Here is a 23,818-nt window from a genome sequence, read left to right on the forward strand (position 1 = left end):
ATTTGTATTAATGTATATTAAACTCTCTTTCATGGTACATGGGCATCGTTTTAATTTTTTTGTCAATTAATTTAGTAACCCCTACGAAAATATCGAATTTTTCTGTAAATGCTCTATATACTGAAGCCTATGATCTTTAGTATTGTTTTAAAATTTATAACCACTATCTTCATTTGTATTAATGTATATTAAACTCTCTTTCATGGTACATGGGCATCGTTTTAATTTTTTTGTCAATTAATTTAGTAACCCCTACGAAAATATCGAATTTTTCTGTAAATGCTCTATATACTGAAGCCTATGATCTTTAGTATTGTTTTAAAATTTATAACCACTATTAAAATTTGTATTAATGTATATTAAACTCTCTTTCATGGTACATGGGCATCGTTTTAATTTTTTTGTCAATTAATTTAGTAACCCCAACGAAAATATCAAATTTTTCGGTAAATGCTCTATATACTGAAGCCTATAATCTTTTGTGTTGTTTTAAAATTTCTAAACACATTTAACATTTGTATTAATGTATATTAAACTCTCTTTCATGGTAAGTGGACATCGTTTTAATTTTTGTCAATTAATTTAGTAAAACTTCGTAATACTCCCAAAATTGGTGGACTAACCACTATAAAATTGTAATTTTCTAGAGAAACGGAGACGACAAAAGTTCCAAACCTGTTTGACCTTCATCATATGTTACTGAAGGATGCAACTATACATTAAAAAAGTATTTTCATATTTTTGAATTTTTCTCAAAATCTATGTGTTAACCCCTACAAAAATATTGAATTTTTCGGTAAATGCTCTATATACTGAAGCCTATGATCTTTAGTATTGTTTTAAAATTTATAACCACTATCTTCATTTGTATTAATGTATATTAAACTCTCTTTCATGGTACATAGACATTTTTTTAATTTTTTTGTCATTTAATTTAGTAAAACTTCATAATACTCCCTAAATTGGTGGACTAACCACTATAAAATCGCTATTTTCTAGAGAAACGGAGACAACAAAAGTTCCAAACCTCTTTGACTTTCATCATATGTTAGTGAAGGATGAAACTATGCATTAAACAGTATTTTCATATTTTTAAATTTTCTCTAAATCTATGTGTTAACCCCTACGAAATTATTGAATTTTTCGGTAAATGTTCTATATACTAAAGGTTATGATCTTTAGTGTCGTTTTAAAATTTATAAACACATTCTACATTTGTATTAATGTATATTAAACTCTCTTTCATGGTACATAGACATTTTTTTAATTTTTTTGTCATTTAATTTAGTAAAACTTCATAATACTCCCTAAATTGGTGGACTAACCACTATAAAATCGCTATTTTCTAGAGAAACGGGGACAACAAAAGTTTCAAACCTCTTTGACATTCATCATATGTTAGTAAAAGATGCAACTATGCATTAAAACAATATTTTCATATTTTTGAAATTTTCTCTAAATCAATGTGTTTAACCCTACGAAATTATTAAGTTTTTCTGTAAATGTTCTATATACTTAAGCCTATGATATTTAGTGTTGTTTTAAAATTTCAAAACACATTCTACATTTGAATTAATGTATATTAAACTCTCTTTCATGGTACATGAGTATCATTTTAATTTTTTATCAATTAATTTTGTAAAACTTCATAATACTCCCTAAATTGATGGACTAATAAAATCGCTATTTTTTAGAGAGAGACAATAAAACTTCCAAACCTCTTTGACCTTCATCATATGTTAGTGAATGATGCCAACTACGCATTAAAACAGTATTTTCATATTTTTGATTTTTTTCTCAAAATCTATGTGTTAACCCTACGAAAATAATGAATTTTTCGGTAAATGTTGTATATATTGAAGCCTATGATCTTTAGTGTTTTTTTTAAAAAATTTCTAAACACATTTTACATTTCTATTAATATATATTAAACTATGTTTCAAGATACATGGCATTGTTTTACTTTTTTAATCAATTGACTTAGTAAAGCTTCGTAATACTCCCTAAATTGGTGGACTAACCACTATAAAATCTCTTTTTTTTCTAGGGAAACGGAGACAACAAAAGTTCCAAATCTCTTTGACCTTCATGATATGTTAGTGAATGATGCAACTATGCATTAAAACAGTATTTTCATATTTTTGGTTTTTTCTCAAAATCTATGTGTTAACTATCCCCTACGAAAATATTGAATTTTTCGATAAATGCTCTATATACTGAAGCCTATAATATTTTGTGTTGTTTTAAAATTTCTAAACACATTCTAAATTTGTGTTAATGTATATTAAACTCTCTTACATGATACATGGACATCTTTTTAATTTTTTGTCAATTAACTTAGAAAAACTTCATAATACTCTCTAATTTGATGGACTAACCACTATAAAATTGCTATTTTCTAGAGAAACAGAGGCAACAAAAGTTTCAAACCTCTTTGACCTTCATCATATGTTAGTGAAGGATGAAACTATGCATTAAACATTATTTTCATATTTTTGAAATTTTCTCAAAATCTATGTGTTAACTACGAAAATATTGATTTTTTTGGTAAATGCTCTATATACTGAAGTCTATGTTCTTTAGTGTTGTTTTAAAATTTCTAAACACATTCTAAATTTGTGTTAATGTATATTAAACTCTCTTACATGATACATGGACATCTTTTTAATTTTTTGTCAATTAACTTAGAAAAACTTCATAATACTCTCTAATTTGATGGACTAACCACTATAAAATCGGAGACAACAAAAGTTCCAAACCTCTTTTACCTTCATCATATATTATTGAAGGATGCAACTATGCATTAAAACAGTATTTTCATATTTTTGGTTTTTTCTCAAAATCTATGTGTTAACTGAATTTTTCGGTAAATGCTCTATATACTGAAGCCTATGATCTTTGGTGTTTTTTAAAAAAATTTTAAACACATTCTAAATTTGTATTAATGTATATTAAACTCTTTTTCATGATACATGGGCATCGTTTTAATTTATTGTCAATTAATTTAGTAAAACTTCATAATACTCCCTAAATTGGTGGACTAACCACTATAAAATCTCTTTTTCTAGAGAAACGGAGACAACAAAAGTTCCAAACCTCTTTTACCTTCATCATATATTATTGAAGGATGCAACTATGCATTAAAACAGTATTTTCATATTTTTGAAATTTTCTCTAAATCTATAAGTGTTAACTATCCCCTACGAAAATATTGAATTTTTCGGTAAATGCTCTATATACTGAAGCCTATGATCTTTGGTGTTTTTTAAAAAAATTTTAAACACATTCTAAATTTGTATTAATGTATATTAAACTCTTTTTCATGATACATGGGCATCGTTTTAATTTATTGTCAATTAATTTAGTAAAACTTCATAATACTCCCTAAATTGGTGGACTAACCACTATAAAATCTCTTTTTCTAGAGAAACGGAGTACAAAAGTTTCAAACCTCTTTGACTTTCATCATATGTTAGTGAAGGATGCAACTATGCATTAAAACAGTATTTTCATATTTTTGAAATTTTCTCTAAATCTATATGTTAACCTAACCCCCTACGAAAATATTGAATTTTTCGGTAAATGCTCTATATACTGAAGCCTATGATATTTAGTATTGTTTTAAAATTTCTAAACCCATTCTACATTTGTATTAATGTATATTAAACTCTCTTTCATGGTACATGGGCATCATTTTAATTTTTTGTCAATTAATTTAGTAAAACTTCTTAATACTCCCTAAATTGGTGGACTAACCACAATAAAATCGCTATTTTCTTGAGAGACGGAGACAACAAAAGTTCCAAACCGCTTTGACCTTCATCATATGTTAGTGAAAGATGCAACTATGCATTAAAACATTTTTTTGAATTTTTGAATTTTTTTCAAAATCTATGTGTTGTTTAGTGTTGTTTTTCTCAAAACCCCCTACAAAAATATTTAATTTTTCGGTAAATGCTTTATATACTGAAACCTATGATCTTTAGTGTTGTTTTAAAATTTCTAAACAAATTCTAAATTTGTATTAATGTATATTAAACTCTCTTTTATGGTACATGGACATTTTTTTAACCTTTTGTCAATTAATTTAGTAAAACTTCATAATACTCCTTAAATTGGTGGACTAAACACTATAAAATTGCTATTCTCTAGAAAAACGGAAACAACAAAGGTTCCAAACCTCTTTGACCTTCATCATATGTTAGTGAATGATGCAACTATGCATTAAAACAGAATTTTAATATTTTTAAAAAATTTCTCAAAATCTATGTGTTAACCCCTACAAAAATATTGATTTTTCGGTAAATGCTCTATATACTGAAGCCTATGATCTTTGGTGTTGTTTTAAAATTTATAAACATATTCTAAATTTTTATTTATGTATATTAAACTCTCTTTCATGATACATGGGCATCTTTTTAATTTTTTGTCAATTAATTTAGTAAAACTTTATAATACTCTCTAAGTTGGTGGACTAACCACTATAAAATCGTTATTTTCTGAAGAAACGAAGATAACAAAAGTTTCAAACCTCTTTGACTTTTATTAAAATAGTATTTTTTTTTTTTTTAATTTTTCTCAAAATTATCTGTTAACCCTTTGGTCAAAATTATTAATCTTGGAATCCAAATAAAATTTTATCTTCACTGTTTATATTGCTTCATCGTATGGGATACTTTCCGGCTCTGAATACCTAGACGGGATTGGGATGACGCTTTATAATTTCTATTTCGGTATTGATATGAGTTTTTCATATTTAATTTATATCTTATAAGACTTGAATTTCTAGCTTGATTGGGATTTATATCCTTATAAAAAAGGCAAAATTACTATCATATGAAATTAAATTCAGTATTTATTTTGCTTATCTTATCTTATTTTTGTATTGAATTAAATATATCAGATATTACCAAATATATAGAATTTCCTATTGCTGTTGGATTTAAGTTTTATTTTTTTGTTATTTAATTGCCGAATTAGTTTATATTTCTGTCAAGTATAATACGGCCATTCTTCTTCATACCCATGGAAAAAATCCTCCACTGCTCTGGCTCGTCTTGCTTCACCCATCTAATCTTGCCATGTATTCCACAATGAATGCGAAAGAAATTCGTACAATTATCGGAATCATTGGTACGTTACGTTCTGCTTCTCTATTTATAAATCGAATATGATTATCTTTTGTGTAGTTTCGAATATTTAATATTTATTTATACCGGAACGAGTCAGTGTATTGTAGCAGTGGTTTGAATGAAGCTATATATTATTTATGTTTTGGAGGAACAATCGATAGTTAATCCAATGAAGGATATAGTTAGCAGATTTACTTAGCTTAGTTTAGCCGTCTACTGATACTATTTATCTGGCTTGATGCAGGCAATGTTTTATCTTTATTCATCTCCCTCTCACACATGTAATCTCTATTTTTATCTCTTTCAATTAACTGATTTTCAAGGACTATTTATTTCACGGATATATACAAGAATTATTATAGTTATTCACAAACATATGCGTATACAGGCCAAAGTTTATACAAATTTACAAGAATAAATCAGTGGATGTGGATTTTCAACAACATCGTCATGTAGTGACGGTGATGAAATGTAGCTTGTGGGTTTTGTATGGTCTCCCACTTGTTCAAAAGGATAGCATTCTCGTCACCACCAGTAATGGCGTCGGGCTTGTAATCGAAGCGATCTACTTGGTTGTATTTTTTATCTACTGTGACAAAGATCTACGTGTAAGTTTCATCATTAATGCTTAAATCTCTTATTCATTATTGTATTATTGATTTTGATCCCTAATGTTTATGTTGTTGGTTATCTTCAGATGGAGGAAACTGGGGCATGTCTTACAATTGAGATTGGTTTGCTCGTTTTTTTTCTATGGGCATACTCTCTTGTTCCTTGAGAACGTATCGGCAAGACGTAAACTAATCGGTGTTCTTTGCACCGTTTACACCATTATTATGCATGGTTTACTAGCCCTGGTATGAGCTCTCTTTTCTTCCTAATCGATAGATATATAAACTAATTAGTTATGAGTTTTCATTAACCTTTTTTTGTTTTGTTTTAATCTGTTAAACGATAGCAAACAGAGGTTGACGGGGAACAATTTCGCTGTATGTATCTGCCGTTTTGGTTCTCATTTGTTAACTTCATCAACGCTGGAATTTGGATTGCTTATTCTGTGATTTACAAGATTGACGTCTACGTTCTTGTAAGTGCCTTCATTTTCTTTGGAAAAATCTCTCTTTTAATCGATTTTCCTTATGAGATTTTGGTGTTTGTAACGTTTTTTTGCTTTTTGGGTTTGTGTATGGGACAGGTAGTCAATGTTGTTGGAGCATTGACGTGTGCTATTCATTTAATAATCTTGTGTTGCTCAGCTGTTCGATGCTTGTTACTACCCAAGAGAATCGTACCAAGTTCCAGCGTCCCCGTTGTATGAAGTTTCTGCATCACTACAATATGCTTCTATATATGCACCGTAGTTTTTTTTTTCTTCTTTTCGATTTCGCTTGTTTCATCTAAAATTTGGTTGGTTCTATGCATAGTCCGGATGAAACAATCGTCATGACCTCAAACTTTATTTTTTTTTTGTCACACAAACGATTATATTAAATCTAAAACGAGTTTAAGCAATTACATCCGGAGCTATGCTCAACGGTAACAAGATAATAACCGGAGGGGTCCTCGACGGTTTGAAGAACAACATAGACACAAACACTAAACCAAGGGATAACAAAGCTAACAGGAGAGTCTTGCTCGATAAATGGAGAACCGTAGGAAACAACGGATGTGTCCCTGAATAGGCTACTACCACGAGCATGAAATAGTCGCACGCAACGTTGATTAGACCAAACTGCCAAGTTTGGAAGGAGGTGGAACGAGCATGAACAGCTCTAACTCCGACCTCGATGTTCCCCGAAGAGACTACGTGAATCTCATCAGAAACGAAGAGTAACAAGGTCCTGGATTTGTAGCTGACAAAAAAATAGGCTGGACCTTGAACCCGAATAGCGCCAGTGACAAATTCAGAGCTAAAGCTAACTCTACTGACCTGTGATGAATGTACGAATAATGGCGATTTTAGTTCGACATCACGGCTTTGGGCTAGGTGAACCCTTTGCACTGAGGTACGACGGCGGACCATGGACAGACATGATGCTTCAGAGGAGGATTGATTGCTCAAGTATATAATAATCAGCACGTTTAAGCTCCTTAAATGGTTTTGATTCAAGCCAAAGCATGTGTCGGTTGTGTACCAGCGGCTCTCGGAGGGGATAGGAGTGGCAAGGCGACGCGGCTGATGTGAGGCGATGCTCTTGACGATCAAACATGAGGGACTGCGCACTGAGATCCAGCTGAGAAGGTGAACTCCGATATTACCGTATCGAGATCCATGGCTCTCATCGAGACCTGAGCTAAACCGCAATTCCATTGCAACACTTTGAAAACTCATATCAAGAGATTTGTGAAGGTTAGGGACCAAGAGTTGATATGGCGATGATGAGCGCAATGGAGGAGTGAATCTGACGGTGGAGGAGCTGCGGTAGTTGAAGGGGAATGCAAAACAGAGGTGAGGCGTAGGAGGGGAGAGATGGCGTGGCGGAGGTGAATAGATGCTCTTGACGCTATTCCAAGATGGGACGAGAGCTGGGAACAGGCTGAGAAACTGTGTTCCACTATTACCGTAGCGGAACTCGTAGCTCTCAACAAACCCTCAGCTGAGTACGCCCACAACAACAATATGATTGTTCCTATCAAGAGATCTGTCGAATTGAAACCCTCGGTGAAGATTCTCGTCCAAAGGTTCGAGATTTGGAGTTGGTGGAGAGACGAGGCGTTTCGGCGGAGAGGGGACTTGTCTTGCGACCTTTACTATGACCGGCGAGGGAAAGGGGTGAAACTGAGGAGGCTTAGGCCGTGTATTGAGTGGAGACTCAGTGAGTACGAGCATATGAGCCGACCCAACGAGACCACATACGAAGTGAGTAGATCTGGTGCTTCTGTTTGCCTTGAGAGGTTGGGCGGTGATGAGGAGATGAGACCGAGAGGCGGTGGCAACCAAGAGAGTAAAATGGAAGACGGTAGCGATGAAAAGGTTCGGCGAGATGACGATGGTGGAGACGACGAGAACACTGACACAATGACTGAAGACAACGATGTAAAAAACAGAGATCGATAAGGAGTGGCTGACGGAGCAGAGGACCCGACGCCGGCGGCAAAAAGCTTCACCGGCGTCGAGGGATGCGAGCGGCGGCTGTGTCTTCACTTAAGTTCGCCCTAGAGAGCGTTTTTTGTTCGATCATGACCTCAAACTTTAAAGAACTATATATTATACATAGATTCATCGCCTTAATTTTCAATATTTTTCTTATTAAAATTATTTTTACGAATGTTCAATAACTTGATAACATTCCAAATCATCTATTTTCTAAAACAAACTCCGATAGTACGTAGAATGGCTCACACATCTAACATGATAGATAGAAGAAGAATCAATAACCAAGAAATCGAATTACTTCTCAGCAATCTGACGAGTCATCCTCTCTTGCACTTGAAGCTTGAACCCATAAAAGAGTACAATAGACTTCATCAATGACTTGTGGTTGTACCCTTCAGCGCAATAGTAGCCAATGTGAACAACCCCGTAGAAAGGAAGCAAATGATGCTCACACATTGACCAAAAGGGTAAGTTCAGTTCACAGTGCAGCTTCTTCTCTTTGAACTTACGGTTGGCTTTGACAGTGTTAGCGCAGTTTAATTAGCTTCATCTCGAGGTTAACGTATTGGAAGTTCATCATCCACTTTAGGAATCTAGCGGGTGTAGCGACGAGTCCTTCCCTTGACGGATCTTAATTCTCCTAATGACTTCAGAATCGAAACAACCGCAGAAACCATTTCAGTATCTTGTTCAGACGAGCTTTTAACGCTCGGGCACCACTCTTTCACAGATCCGTTGCTCATAGCCAAAGGGAAAAAATGAAATAGAAATAAAAGGAAATAATTTGTTGTTGATAATTTCGTAGTTTTTTACAAGAATCAATACCAAAAAAACAAGTAAAAGTTTAGCAAAATAGATTGTGTGTAAGAACATGATATATTTGTCATATAGCAATGTAGCATTTCTAATTTTTATCCCTCCAAATTATGTTTACCATCTTCATATCTTACATTTGGTTTAATATTAACTAACATTTAGTTGGATGGCTTCAGCCGTTATATGTCAAATTGTTTTATTACTTTTCTGAATATGTTTTAAGTTCACTTTAGAACTAACTAGTATTACTGCCCGGCTACGCACGGGTCAATTTACTTTTTTATAAATTATTTGATCGGTGTTATAATTGGCAATCAGAATAAATATTTTTAAATAGTATACAAAACACATAATATTAGAGGACATTGAAATAAAGCGGTTTTCGAAAGCAAAAACAAAATTTGATATTATTATAAAATTGAAACATATTTGTAGTATTTCAAAAATAAATAGGATATGTACAAAAATACTTGATTTGATCCATTAATTCTTTCGATGATTCGTACAGAATAAAAAACTTAATTTATGTTGATAATAAATTTGAATGTGATGAATCAAATAAATTTATTGTTTAAATATATTTGCAGTTTAAAATAACAATTTACTGATATCTTTATGTTATTTTATCTAATATATTTTCGGAAAAACACACATTTGAAACATAATTAACCCAGATTACTTATAGTTTGTTGAATTTATAATTTAGTTTGATTTTTATTACAATATCATGAATGTTAAGTCTTGATGAAAAATTGCATGGTCAACCTTGCTTGAATTAAAGTAAATTTACATTTGGATTCAGATATGCAAATTCCTTTATACGTTCAGCAAAAGTATTATGGTTGGACTCAGATTGCAGTGTGAATACTTAGAAATAATTGTTTCAACAATGTAAACTTTAATCAAGAAATCAAAATTTAGGAGATAAAAGTAGTAAGAAGTTGAAAAAATGCAAACCTTTTTTGTCAGGCCAAAACCTGATGCTTGTCCCTTTAGTCCTCTTTTACCCCCCAAGAACTTATGAGCTTTCCAGGAGAATAATTTTGCAGAAAAAATAGAAAGAACCGAGAACAAAACTGAAAGTTTAGGAGAGAATAAATAATATGTTCTATTGTTTCTTTACTAATGGAGAAGACAGAAAATATTGAGTGAATCAGTAGATCTAAAATATATATGAGAAGAAGACGTTTAAGAACGTGGCCAATTGCTTTGTACGTGATATTCAGAGAAGATTTAGGATTGAGTTGCCGGAAATTAGGGATTGAAGAGATATTTTTTTAATCAATTGTTTATTATTTTAATGCATTTTCCACATGTTAAATTTTGATTTGTTAGCTGACTTGTGATTTAGTACATAAGAGATATTGTCTTACCATGTAAATTTGATTATGTGGTTCACTCGTATTAATTTGCCCTCGTTGCTCAATTTTTCCCAATGACATTCCATAATGATTTTTATCTTATGATTTTTTTACTGGACCTAAATTTTTGGATTAGAATATACATTCCAACACTACTATGATTTTAATTTAACAATTTATCAGTCTTTATCAATATCTTTTTATCATTAAATTTAAAATTATTTTTTCTAATTATCTTATCCTATTTTTATATGATTTATTTTCCAATTTAAAAATTAAAAATTCAGATATTACTAAATATTTAGTATTTCCTATTACTATTGAACTTTAGTTTACATTTTTGCTATTTTATTACTAGGTGTCTTGTCCCCATATGCGGACATAATCTTCATTTATTAATTTATATTTCCTTAATTCAAAACAACATATTAAGTTATTATTTGTGTTTTTAAAAAGTTATACCAAACATCAAATAATTTATATATGTCAGAAATACTCACATATTAGAAATGTTTTAGAATATATTTTTATACAAATATTTTTGCTTGATTAATATTTAATTATCTGTTGTTTTATATCTCAATCTATAATATTTCAAAATAACAAAACAATATATAAGAATTATCTTGTTTTTAGAAATGTAAAATGTTATTTCAAGATTGCAACAAAATATATAAGAATTATTTTTAGAAATTAATATTATTAATATAAAATTCGTTTTTAATTTAATTATATATAAAATATATTTTTATAAAAATATTTTTGCTTGATAATATTAATTATATGTTTTTATATCTTAATTTGTATTATTTCAAGATAAAAACACAATATATAATATTTATCTTATTTTTTAGAAATTTAAAATATTATTTCAAGATAACAACAAAATATATACAATTCTTTTTTAGAAATTAATATTATTAATACAAAATTCGTTTTTAATTAAACTATATATAAAAATTAATAAATGGTAACAGCTACATTAATTAGTCTAACTATTAACGTAAAAATTTCGTTACTTCGTAAATAATATTATACATAGTAAAAATAAGTTCCCCAGCTCTTCTCTCTCTTCATACACACGCAAAAAGGACCTCAACTGCTCCCACTCCCTCGATGAATGCTAAAGCAGTCCGTACAGTTATCGGATTTATTGGTACGATCGCCTTCTCCCTTTTATACAATCAATACGATTATATCTACCGTGCGTATATTATTTGTTTACACAGGAACGAGCCAGTGTAGTTGTAATAGTGGTGTGAATCTGAAGCTATAGGTTTTCTTTTCGTGGAACTTTAATCGATCGTTAATCCAATGACGGAACTGGCAAAATCTTATATAGTAATTACCGCCTATAGTCAAAGCCGGTCCTGGGCAAAGCCTAATAAAACATTCGTCTTAGGTTCCCAAACTTTTTGAAAAAATTTATACCTAAATAGGCCCCCAAATTTAGGCCCCAAATATTTTAAATCTTTACTAAATGGTTTATGACCTCCAAATTATCAGGACCGGCCCTGCCGATAGTACCACATATCATAATAACTCGAAAACAGCAACATAACAAAACTAATATTAGTTTAACATGTATCTTTAACCATAATATATACTATTGAATATAGATCCATTGACATGTATTTTTATGTTTGAGTTTAGCTGACTGTAATGTAATGGTGCATCTCTAGGTAAAGCATCTCTATAATCAATGTTTATCTTCTTTTTTTATCTCGATTATTCGGTTTACATATATACTTAACATATAGAGAGAGTAAAATAATTAGCACAATTCAGCCAAGGCCGTTTACTGACAATTTTATCTTGGCTTGATGCAGGCAATGTTTTATCCTTATTCATCTCCCTTCACACATGTAATCTCTTTTCTTCTCTCTTTTAATTCACTGACAATAATTAGCACAATTCAGCCGTTGGCGTGTGCTAGTCATTTAATAATCTTGTGTTGCTCAATTATTAATCAATGCTTGTTACAACCCAAGAGAGTCGTACCAAGTGCTTCTATATATATGCACTTTAGTTTTTCTTTTCGGTTTCGCTTGTTTAATCTAAACATGGTTGGTTTTACGTATACCTGGATGAAACATTTGTCTTGACCCCAAACTTTAAAGAACTATTATACATAGATCCATAACCTCAATTTTCGATATTTTTCCTTACTAAGATTATTTTTAAAATGTTCAACGACTTGATAACATTCCAAATCTTATATTTCCTAAAACAAATCCCAATAGTAGAATGTATAATGGTTCACAAGATCAATTATTGTAAAGATAATGACACATCTAACATAGAAGAAGAATCAATAACCAAGAAATCAAATCGCTTCCTTAGTTTTGAAACTTCAAAGTGATTATGATACCAAACAAAACACAACAAACAAACAAACAAACAAGTAAACCCACTCAAAATGGGGAGCTTGCATCTGCCTTCAAAGCAGCCGTTGCATGGATCTTGTCTAGAAACTCAGCTCTTGCAGAACCATCATTCGAAAACTGACCCAAAACAGCAATAGTCGCAGTGCTGCTTCCAAACTTCTCAATCCCTCTAGAGATCATACAAGTATGCCCTGCCTCGGCTACAACGATCACATCCCCACCAACGAGAGGCGATAGCGTCTCAGCTATCTGACGAGTCATCCTCTCTTGCACTTGAAGCTTGAACCCGTAAAAGTGTACAATAGACTTCATCAATGACTTGTGGCTGTATCCTTCACCGCAATAGTAGCCAATGTGAACAACTCCGTAGAAAGGAAGCAAATGATGCTCACACATTGACCAAAACGGTAAGTTCAGTTCACAGTGCAGCTTGACCTCGCCGTTAGCTTTGACGCCGTTAACGCCGTTAAGCTTCATCTCGAGGTTAACGTTTTGGAAGTTCATCATCCACTTGAGGAATCTAGATGGTGTAGCAATAAGTCCTTCCCTTGACGGATCTTCTCCTAACGACTTCAGAATCGAAACAACCGCGGAAACCATCTCAGGATCTTCTTCTTCAGACGAGGTTTTAACGCTAGGACACCACTCTTTCTTCACAGAGCCACACAAGGCTTCCGTCTTTACGCCTTTGAGTTTCAAGAAACTCAAGAACTCACCCCAAAGACTGGACCCTTCGTCCTCGAAAACACCTGACCCGGAGGAAACCATGAGCTTCACAAACCCATTATCGCTTAGAGACTTTACGTCCAAGCATGGGAAGTGAATGTGAGAGCACTGCAGAACAACGGCGACGCCAGAGGGTTTGACCCAGTGGTGGAGAGCAGAGCATATATCATCAGCCAAACCCTGAGGCTCCTGGAGCCGCTTGGCGAAAACGTCAGCGACTCTGGAGAACTTGCTCAGTCCCAAAACACGCTGCTCAGATGGGACGTAACCCACGTGGCACCTGACGTGAAAAGGAAGCAAGCAAGACTCACAGTAAGAGTAGTGATCGAGGTCTCGAACGACGACGAGTCCTCCAACTCCCCCCGCTTGTCCAATGCCATCTTCTAGCCCTGCTTCTGGAAACAGAGCACTCTGTACATACTCCTTCACCTTTAGCTTATAACCTGAAGCATTAACATGACTTCAATAATACTAATCATCAATAAACTCGAAAGAAGCAATGTTGTGTAAGTGAGTGTAACCTCTGGTGCCTTCACGAAGGGCCTTGGCGACACGGAAAGGAGTCTTTTTGATGCCTTCTCTGTTGACATCCTCGTGAAGACCTTGGAGGAGAAGCTTGACAGCGTCTTGGATGGCTAAAGTCTCTGGTTGGTGCTCGAAAGCGAGATCAATGCAAGCGTTTTTGATTCCAGTCTCTAGCTCTAGCTCCAGATTCAAACGTCCTTCATCTAATGCTCCCATTGAAGAAGAAGAAGAACAAAGAAACAGAACACCAAAAGTAAATTGATTGTAACGAATCAACAAATCAGGTAAGGGATGAAAGTTGTGATTTTTTCGAGATGCCCAGTAAATTAAACACCACGATGAATCTTCCCCCACAATAAAAGAGAGATCTTTCGTTTCTGGGAAAACTATTCGGAAAATTTTTTGAGAAGACGAGACGAGGGATAATACGCGGGTGGGAAGAAACGATGGGTTGCCGTTGATCCAGTTATTATTATGTGGATTCGCACAAATCGATTTAAAAAATAGTATCATGATAACGTTTTATTTTTATTATTATTATGTCACTTCTCGAGTATTAGAAAGCGTAATTGTCATCAGAGCATCTTGCATCTTGCGATACAAAACAAAAAAGGAAACTATTTTACTACATCTTGTTCTGTCCTCCAAGATTTTCTGTCTGATCGTTCCCTTTTTCGATCTCTTTCACCTAACTCCCGTTTGTTTTGTCCTAATTTTCTTTCAACATGCTTTTTGTTTTACTTTAATGGATTGTTTTTAACTCACCTACTGGGTTCTAATTAATTAAATTATCCTGAATTTGAATATGTATTCTCCTATAACCCGAATCCTTTCGAATCAGATCTCACATTATATTTTTAATGTTTTTTTCATTAGTAGTATATTTTTGGGGGTTGTTCTCTATATTTAATAGCAACAAAAGTCATAACAAAAGCGATCAAGATGGGATAGATGCAGCATAATAAAAGCAATATCAGTCAAAAGGGAAAGGGTCGCTATCGGAGAAAAGGCGAATAAAATCCGAATAATTTCCAGATATGCGCTCTTGCTATGAATAGGCAGTATAGTAGTAGTATGATCTAATTAGGTAGGGTGTCTAAATCGGGAAAATATTTAAACTCAAATGATTTACAAAAAGTAAAAAAAAAAAAATACGACAAAAGCATTCAAAAGTGACATATGTTTCAATAATAAATCTATGATATTATTATAGTTAAAATTCCCAAGAACTAAAACCTATAGTTTTCAAAAAAAAAAAAAAAAAAACAAGAACCCGAATCCACAAAAAGCATATCTAAAACTTGAAAACGTGCTCATGCTATGGAGTATAGACGCAAAATAGATTTAAAATTACGTGGGAATAATTTAGCTTTATCTTCCTCGACCCACTCAGAAAGCCATGGTGCATGAAGAAAGAAAAATTATTAATAAAACTTTCTAAAAATGCTTAAGAGTTAATCCTCTCTTTGCAAAGCTCCACGTGTCATTGCAAAACTATGGAACCAAACACATAATCTTTTCCTTTTGAGAAAATGGAACCAAGCATGTTTTGGGGAAGAAAGATTGCCAAATCAATAGTAGAAGAACATTGATACTGATATACATACATATAATGTAGGTTGGTTTGCAATGATCAAATGTATTAGAAAGAGTTCTTTTTATGCAATGAAGTCAAGCAGAACGAGGAAGTACCTGAGGTATCCATGGGAGAAGAAAGGATGATTGACTACACAATTCTTTTCCTTGGATTTGATATATATAGCGAAAGTGTATTAATATTTAAATGATAAGTATATGATAAAGCATTCCTGTTGAGTGATCAAGATATTTTACCGAACATATAAAATAAAAAAGGAAGAAGATTTGATTTCGTTGCGATCCCCCATGTAATACAGAAACAATTGTCGTGTTTAATTTATAATATTGTCACATATGCTGGTTCAAGTTTTTTATAACATAATAAGAACAATTTTTGTTCTAAGAGCAGTTTTGCACAAGAAACAAGAAGAAACATCACATATAGACCACACCAAATTCTTAAATTACCTTTTTTCTTTCTCAATTAATTTAATATATTTCTTAACCAATAAATCCAAAAGACATTGTGAGTATCATTTTCTTTCTTCTTCGTTTTCTTTCTCTTCCATTTTTTTTTTGTAAAATAAAATCCACTTCTCTAGATTTGTTTTTTCAAAAGTGCTACATTAAATTATTATCTCTACTCTTTGATCTGTTTTTTTAGATATGTCAAAGCTAATTGTTGAATGGTGGTGTAATGGTGACATTGACAACAGCGGAGACGTAGGCGTCATCGACGTATAGACGATGGCGGAGAAGTAGAAGAAGGCGGAGACATAGATAACGATAGAGATGTAGATGCCATCGACGTATATGATAGAGATGGCTGCGAAAACGTAGGCAACAGAGAGTTGAGATCAAAGAGAATAAAAAAATGGATACAGCTGAAACAGAACAGTTTTGAAATGGTTTGCAGGTTTTAGAATTGTAGACTTGTAGTCATAGACTCGTGGGTCGAAACCAGCCAAGTTCTACTTGAGCCATGTCTTCTTATTCTTCGCCTGCTAGTCTTTGTCCTTGGATCCAGAATGGAGGAGAGCATGAAGAAAACGGTGACAAAGACACCGTCGTTGTTTACTTCAAAATTTGATTCTCGTATATTTCACTTCTCATGAATATATCTAGAATTTTCATTGTTTTGTGTAACTCTAAAATGAGCTTGTTGTTATACATGCATGTACACATGTATGTTATCACAATTGTTCTACACATGGATGCTATAATTATTGTTTGTTGTCCACATGTACACAAAAGTTATAAGATCATAACTATTAGTAATGGAAAATAAATTCATACAATATGTTTGTTGTGGTGCAATTTTACTGGAAAATAAATTCATATACTTTAATCATTTTCAAATTAGTTAGCTAAAAAAACACACAGTATAAGTAAGAAAAAGAATAGCTAATTGATCCGCCTTTTCTTGAACAATCTTGCTTTCTCTGATTGTCCAAATGTTTCTTATAAGATGTGTACATAAAAATTATATTTTACATGTGTACATGAAACTCATATCGTACATGTGTACACCAAATTCATATTGTACACATGTACATCAAACTTATATTGTACACATGTTGCTAAGTGTACACATCGCTCTCTTGGACTGGCCGAGAAAGAACTCCACCTCCATAACATGCTCTTGCTTCCACCGCCGTTGAGCTGAGGCGAGTTCGTCCTCAACAACCTCACACTCAACTTCCACACCTCAGCTACCATTTTCATCAGTGTTTTACGGAAAGGTCCGACGAGATATGCGTCGGAGAGGTCGGTGTAAGTGACAGAGGAAAAATCTCCACATTAAAATCAGTCGGAAACGATGATGTGTCCTCTGTATATTCTGTGAGGCGCTTGATGTTGTTAAGTATGCAAGGGAGATGATGTCGGCGTTTGTGGTCGATGCCCCACCGTTGCAACAACCGCCATCACAACCCAATAAGCACCATCTTCCACCACACCTTCTTTCCTCCTCTCATTATTATCTGACTTTCTTCTATTTTTTCATTCTCGCATTTTCTCTGTTATCATATCTTCAACGAGAATCTTAATTCTCAGTGTCACGATTATAGAGAGAGAGAGTTGCAGTGAAGGTTAATAATATATTTTTATGTGTGGCTGAGACTAAATCAATTAAATCATTTGTTTTTGTGTGGCTGTGTTTAAATATAATAATAAATTAATAAAATATGATAAAGATATTTTGAATTTAGATTCAACACACGTGACAAAAAAAAGAAATGGTCTAGTTTGTTGAAATCGAAGGTAATTGTTAATTGTGTAAACAACCAACAAAAAACTACCCTAGTAGATGTTACCGTCTTAAAATGTAATAAAAAACATAAAACTACGAGTGATAATGTCATAAAGCTAATAGAAATTATTTTGTTCCTGTAATAAGCGAAGGTACTTCAATATTTGACAAAAAGACAGTCCTTTTTTGTCTGTGTGTGCCATATGCCTTTTTTGTTAAGACTTTCATAATTTATAATTGTTTTAGTATCCCTTGTATTATGATTTAATAATATATACGATTGCGATCCGATGCAACTAAATACAATTATTATGAACAACTCTTTTTAGCAAAAAAAAAAAACTCTTCAAACAACTCCATTATGAAATTCTTCTCGTGACATGTGTATATTCGCCACAAACTATTCCACATGCACAAATCTATGATTATTAGAAAAACTAGATCTATTTCCACTCTACGCGCAGATAATCTATTTAAAATTGAATAACTCATCGCATAAATTTTAGTAATTTTTTTATATAGATTATCTTTTGTTTTTTGAATTCCTTTTATTAAAAGAATTTATAAATAATGTAATCCAAAATTTTATCTTCAGTATTTATGTAGTACTTCAGTATTTATGTAGTACTATAAATAAAATCGAACATGTAGTTTGATGATAAAACCCAAAATTAAAACTGTAATTGTCTTTTTATCGAAACTAACTTCTGGAAATTTAATTTTTTATTTTCAATAAATAGATATATATTATTTATTTCTTTATCTTCTGATTCCACAACTAATAAACTAAATGTCCTTATCTTCTTATTAATTCAACCAGAAAGTTTTTGATACATGGTTAGGGCATTTTTGATAACTAAAATAGTAAGAGGTCGTTTCTATGCTTTGAGCAGCGCAAAATACACTCTATCAAAAACTCTTGCCCGAGAATGTAATGATATTTTAATCTTATGGTGTGATTAATACTTTCCCTATTATTATCATGTAAAAGAAAAGAAAATTGAGATATAAGAATTAGATATGAATGAGAAATACAGAGAATGGTAAGTACCAAACAAAGAGGCAAAACCACAGAAAGAATATTTATTACACGCCTATAACATATAAAAGCTTGTGACATATTGCGTTAGTATAAATAAGAAAATCTCAAAAGGCCAAATGCTGGCATAGACTTCAATTATTTTCTCGTTCTTACCTATTGTATAATAATCTCACTTGTTTTATTGGTATCGAAAAGAGGTCATTTTCAAAGATAGAGAACATTCTGAAAATGGTTTCGATAGATTCAAGTTTTTTTCTTTCCACTGTCCAATTCTTTCACAATTTATCGTCTTTCGTGGATCAAATCAAACCAAACTAAAAAATAGATATATGTTTTACATCTTAGTACTCCTGTTATGCTTTAACAATGTACATAAACTGTTAAAAGTATTGTAATTTGTAAAATGTCATATCACATATAGATATATTTGAAATATGTAGTCTAGATATTTTTCTTTTTAAATAGTTGGCCTTAACCGACATCGCCACTGAATTATTTATCAAAAGGTTTTATTGGTATAGATAGGTTCTTTGAACACGTTTTAAGATCATTCGTCTATATATACACCTACATAAAATTAAATATAATTTATATTTTAGCTTTATTATATAAATAGTTCTTTAGTTTTGTTAAAAATTCACAATTTTACGCCTCTTATATCGCAGCTATGGCGCTAACTAATATGTGTGTAGATATTTCTTTAGAAAAACCCAAAGGCAGTTGTAGGCCAATCATGTAACAAATAAAATAATATCATTGTTGTAATTTTTGGCAATAAGACATGTTTGTTGTGGTCCTATGTTGTAACCAAAAGAAAATTATTATTTACCTTCATTGTTATTATTGAGTTACAATTACAGAAGGTTTTCATAGTAGTACATCACTTATTCACTTCTCTTGTGCTTTTGAAGTTGTTGGGTGTAAGAATAACATTCAATAACTTTGGAGTTCATAACATAATATAAACTTACATTGCCTCATGTTTCTTTTCCCCAACCAAAATGATACCAAATTTACAAAACCCTTTTGACCATCAGCCACCAAATGTAGCTCTTTTCATGATCTTTCTCCACTTTATTAGACTTCTGCAAAGAACAACCCCGTTACTTGTATGCACAAACTCTTTCCTGGCACGTGCTAATGCTTCTACTTTTAGTTTAGCACACAAGCATTTACATCTTGCATGAATCTCTTCGAACCCCTGACCAAAAAATTTAATTCCATCGGTTTCTAATCAAGAAAAAAAAAGCCAAAGATTGGTGTGAATACATATGAGAACGTACCTTATTCATGCTAGAATACTATGACTCATAAAACATTTAACTTGCCCATTCTTTCTTAAGACCTATACCTTTATATATGCTCGAAATACCCAAATGCTAAGTCCTACAATTAGCTTTTGATTTAAGAGAAAACATTGATTAAGTCTCCTAAGTATCACAATCTGTATTTTGATGGACCTAACACTATCTGCCTCAAAATTGTCAAACCTAGCCTTCTTCAAAGCCAGTATTCTTCCTGTCTCAGGCTCTCGTGCACCGAACACACTAATGTATCCCTTGTCCGATCTACAAAATCCTCAGAAAGAAAAACATACCAAATCTTCCCTCTGAATTGAAAAAAAATCTGACCAACGACATTTGAATCTATACATAACGAAACACATATTTATAAAAAAGAAGAAAAAAAAGATATAAGCCGAGAAAAGCAAAATACTGCTACTGGTGGAGTTGCCACTTGCCAGGCTCTTGCGCGTGCTTCTCCTATAGTAGAGAGACTGATAACAAAAAGAGAAAAAAAACTTAGATTAAATTAATCAAGTCTTAAAATTGTACGTATCTACACAAAATTAAAAGTCTTACATGGTGGTATGTCGTATGCGCCTTCTTCTCGCCCCTTTACCTTTTATTGTTACCGGAGAAGCAAATAAAGAGAAATCAAGCAAAGGTCATGGGGATGAAAATATCAGAGAGAATTGTATTTGAAACTGTGAATGTGGTAAACTTTTATTAGCTTTTCAAATGCTTCCGATCGAAACTGGAACCAACCATGGATAGCTTCGCGGCGACGTTGGTCAGCCACGCAAGCAAGACGGCGATGACCTGCTGAGGCAAAAGCTTGGCTAGTAACAACTTTGAGGCATCTGATCCCATGAAAAATTTGATGGAGGGAAGCAAACTCTACGAATATGCAAATGTAAACAGAAAGAAGTAAACGGTACCGTTGACATCGAGGGAGTCGTGCGAAATCAACATCTCCCGCTGCGTAGCATCAGAAACTTGGGTGGCCGCGTGTTTGGGAGGGGCTTTCCGCGAAGAAGGCTTTGACTTGGAGATCCCTTTCTTTGTTGTCTGCTTGTAAAAAATTTTTATGCTCGTGAATTTTCAGCTAATCGAACTGATAATCGTCACCACTTGTCCTTTCCGTTTGGTTTCTTCGAAATAAGATTGCCGGAAACATGGGATTTGCTGTTGGAATTCATCGATGGAGAGAATATTTTTGTGTGTAATAAATCTGAGAAGAATAATAGAGATATAAAGAAACATAGAGGGATGAAGGCAAAAGGAAGCAATAAATGAGATTTTCGGAGGATTCATTGAACAGAGATGGAGTAGTGTGTCGATTGATCGACGATCCGTTGAAGAAGTGGAAACGACGAAGCTAGGAGATCAACGATCTATTGAAGAAGAGGAAACGACGGATCTAGGAGATAGACGATCCACTTAGAAGTGGAGATGTCGAAGGAAATCATCAACCCAGCCTCACGTTCTAAGGTTTCTCTTGGACTGAGCTTTTGGACCAAATAATTCACTTCACGGATTAAAAAAACAACAGCCCAACAGTACTGCCCAAAATCGGTGTGGTGTGGCAAAAACCAAGTTTTTCATTGGTTGATTTTTGAAGCTGACGTGGATAGGCTCATTGGAGCTCATATCCCCCTTTTACTTATTGTTTGATATCACCATAACTATTTGATAAACAATACATTAAGTTTTTAGAATAATATTTTCTTAAGTGAGTAACTATCTCAGAAGCTTTAGAGTTTCTTTTTTTTTTTGTTAAAGTATTAGCTTTAGAGTTTTTGACCTACATCACTCTAAAACTTATGAGTTATGATAAACTTTGCATGTATATTTAAATTCTTAGATATCGCTTCTCTTTTCTAATCTAATTTTAGTTTACGTCTAAAAGTTTTACATATACTAAGGCCACGAGTTTTTCACAGTAGTTTTTATTGTTTAAGAAAACAAAAAAAAAGAAACAAATACATTTCGGACGTATTTTTAGGTCATAATCAGAAATATATATATATATATATATATATATATATATATATATATATATGTTTTATAAGTACGTCAATCCTCTCGAATATCTCTTTTTAAGTTTTTGTTACAAAAATAAACTTCAAGAAAGAAAATAACCAAAATAGCCTTTTTTATTTTGAAAATTTTAATTTTAATTTTTTATTTTTTAAATTTGAAACTCTATCTCTAAAACCTTACCCCTTAACTCTAAACCCTAATTGTAGATTAGTTAACCCTAGGGTAAAACTTATTTTAGGGTAAAACTCAAAATACATTTTTACCTTTTAATAAAATTTATTTTGGTCATTTTTTTCATTGTGGGTTATTCTTGTGACAAACACTTAAAAAAATGACTATCATAAAGAATTTTTCTTGTAATTTTAAAAGTATGTGAATTTCATAGAAAATGAGTCATTTTGTACGATACAAAAGTTGAAACTAAAAGCTGTACATGTTTCTTACCAACAAAAGCTAAAAAAAAACAAGAAGGAGCTTATGAAATGAGATAGCTAAAACAAAGTAGCACTCAGTCGTGTCTCAGCCAAGCTTGCACAAGGTTGCTGAATTTTTTCCTAGACTTCTTGGCAAGGATTGCGTCTCTTATTTGCCGGTCAATCAAGTTGAATAGCGCCTGTGGAGTGGTGGAGATTCCATTGTGTAGCCTGTTGTTCCTCTCCCATCATAATTTACATATCGTGGTTTGAGCAGTATGTAGATTGAGAGTCGGAGGGCAGAAGCTGAGCTTCATAGCTAGTCATTCCATGAACGCTGTCCAAGTGTGAAAGAGAGTTTGAGGGTAGCCAGGTCTTATGAGGACCATGGTCCAAAGTTCCTCACGGTTTCTAATCAGAAATATTCTAAGGACATATATGTTATCTCTGTAACGATGTTGGTAGAATTCGTGTTATTCACTATGTTAACACACGAAACAAAACCAACCTTTATCCGAGGTTAAGACCTAGATGTTCGCAGTAACATTTGTTCTGTTTTCGTATCTTTGTACTGTTCGGTGCTGCACCAACTTGTTTGTATATGTTTGTTGGTTTTATAACATGGCGAGATCCTTAAAATTATATTATCTTCTTATTTTGTCATTGATTGGATCACGATACTTGTATATCGTTAAAGAAGATAACATACAGACACTACAATAAAACGTTATAGACTCCAACGAAAATTTCCGATGGCCCTTTTTCTCGGAATAACTCCGATGGTTTAGCGAGATAATAGCGATGAATGATGAAGTTCATCGGAAACTTATAGGATTTCTCTGACAAAAAAGAATTGTCGGAAACGTCTCGTTAAAATTATCGGTAATTCCTCGGGTTAAACCCACAAATGAGATTTCTCGGCTTTTTATCGCAGATATCATCGGGAAATTGTCAGTATTAAAGTAGATTTCGTTCCAATGACAAGCATCGTCGGGAGTTTTGTTTTGTATATATAGAGTATTAAATATACAGTTGATAATACGTATATATAATATGTAAACTCCACTAACTAATATTTATAATTTTATAATAATATATAATATGTGGTTCACAGCTTTTGAATGCATATTTCTCGATAACATTTATATATCTAATAAATACATA

The 23,818-nt window shown here is 32.8% G+C and overlaps 2 protein-coding genes across 5 annotated transcripts; both read right to left on the minus strand.

Moving 5' to 3' along the window:
* Window positions 1-12,632: 12,632 nt before the first annotated feature.
* On the minus strand, window positions 12,633-14,533 carry LOC106344129 (GTP cyclohydrolase 1). Its single transcript, XM_013783519.1, has 2 exons — window positions 14,041-14,533; window positions 12,633-13,962 (listed from the first exon to the last, which is right to left on the minus strand). Exons 1-2 carry the CDS (start codon window positions 14,258-14,260, stop codon window positions 12,821-12,823), a joined length of 1,362 nt encoding a protein of 453 aa, XP_013638973.1. The 5' UTR covers window positions 14,261-14,533; the 3' UTR covers window positions 12,633-12,820.
* Window positions 14,534-19,750: 5,217 nt separating this feature from the next.
* On the minus strand, window positions 19,751-21,714 carry LOC106293191. Of its 4 annotated transcripts, none has more exons than XM_013728856.1 (5): window positions 21,137-21,714; window positions 20,964-21,017; window positions 20,778-20,817; window positions 20,632-20,692; window positions 19,751-20,000 (listed from the first exon to the last, which is right to left on the minus strand). In XM_013728856.1, exons 1-5 carry the CDS (start codon window positions 21,168-21,170, stop codon window positions 19,929-19,931), a joined length of 261 nt encoding a protein of 86 aa, XP_013584310.1. In that variant the 5' UTR covers window positions 21,171-21,714; the 3' UTR covers window positions 19,751-19,928. The 4 variants fall into 4 exon arrangements, 3 of the variants coding, with proteins under 3 accessions (XP_013584310.1, XP_013584309.1, XP_013584308.1); XM_013728854.1 differs by having other exon boundaries at window positions 19,759-20,116; XM_013728855.1 differs by lacking the exon at window positions 20,964-21,017 and having other exon boundaries at window positions 19,754-20,116.
* Window positions 21,715-23,818: the final 2,104 nt, after the last annotated feature.

The sequence above is a fragment of the Brassica oleracea genome, chromosome C5 (assembly GCF_000695525.1).
Source record: "Brassica oleracea var. oleracea cultivar TO1000 chromosome C5, BOL, whole genome shotgun sequence".
Taxonomy (NCBI): Eukaryota; Viridiplantae; Streptophyta; class Magnoliopsida; order Brassicales; family Brassicaceae; genus Brassica; species Brassica oleracea.

Excerpts from the sequence above, each read along its gene's own strand:
- LOC106344129 (XM_013783519.1), bottom strand. The coding sequence starts at position 14,260 with ATGGGAGCATTAGATGAAGGACGTTTGAATCTGGAGCTAGAGCTAGAG. Across the intron at positions 13,963-14,040 it reads CCTTCGTGAAGGCACCAGAG|GTTATAAGCTAAAGGTGAAG; the intron begins GTTACACTCACT and ends TTAATGCTTCAG.
- LOC106293191 (XM_013728854.1), bottom strand. The coding sequence starts at position 21,170 with ATGTTGATTTCGCACGACTCCCTCGATGTCAACG. Across the intron at positions 20,818-20,963 it reads TCGCCGCGAAGCTATCCATG|GTAAAGGGGCGAGAAGAAGG; the intron begins GTTGGTTCCAGT and ends TAACAATAAAAG. Across the intron at positions 20,117-20,631 it reads TGGCAACTCCACCAGTAGCA|GGGTTCGAAGAGATTCATGC; the intron begins GTATTTTGCTTT and ends TTTTTTGGTCAG.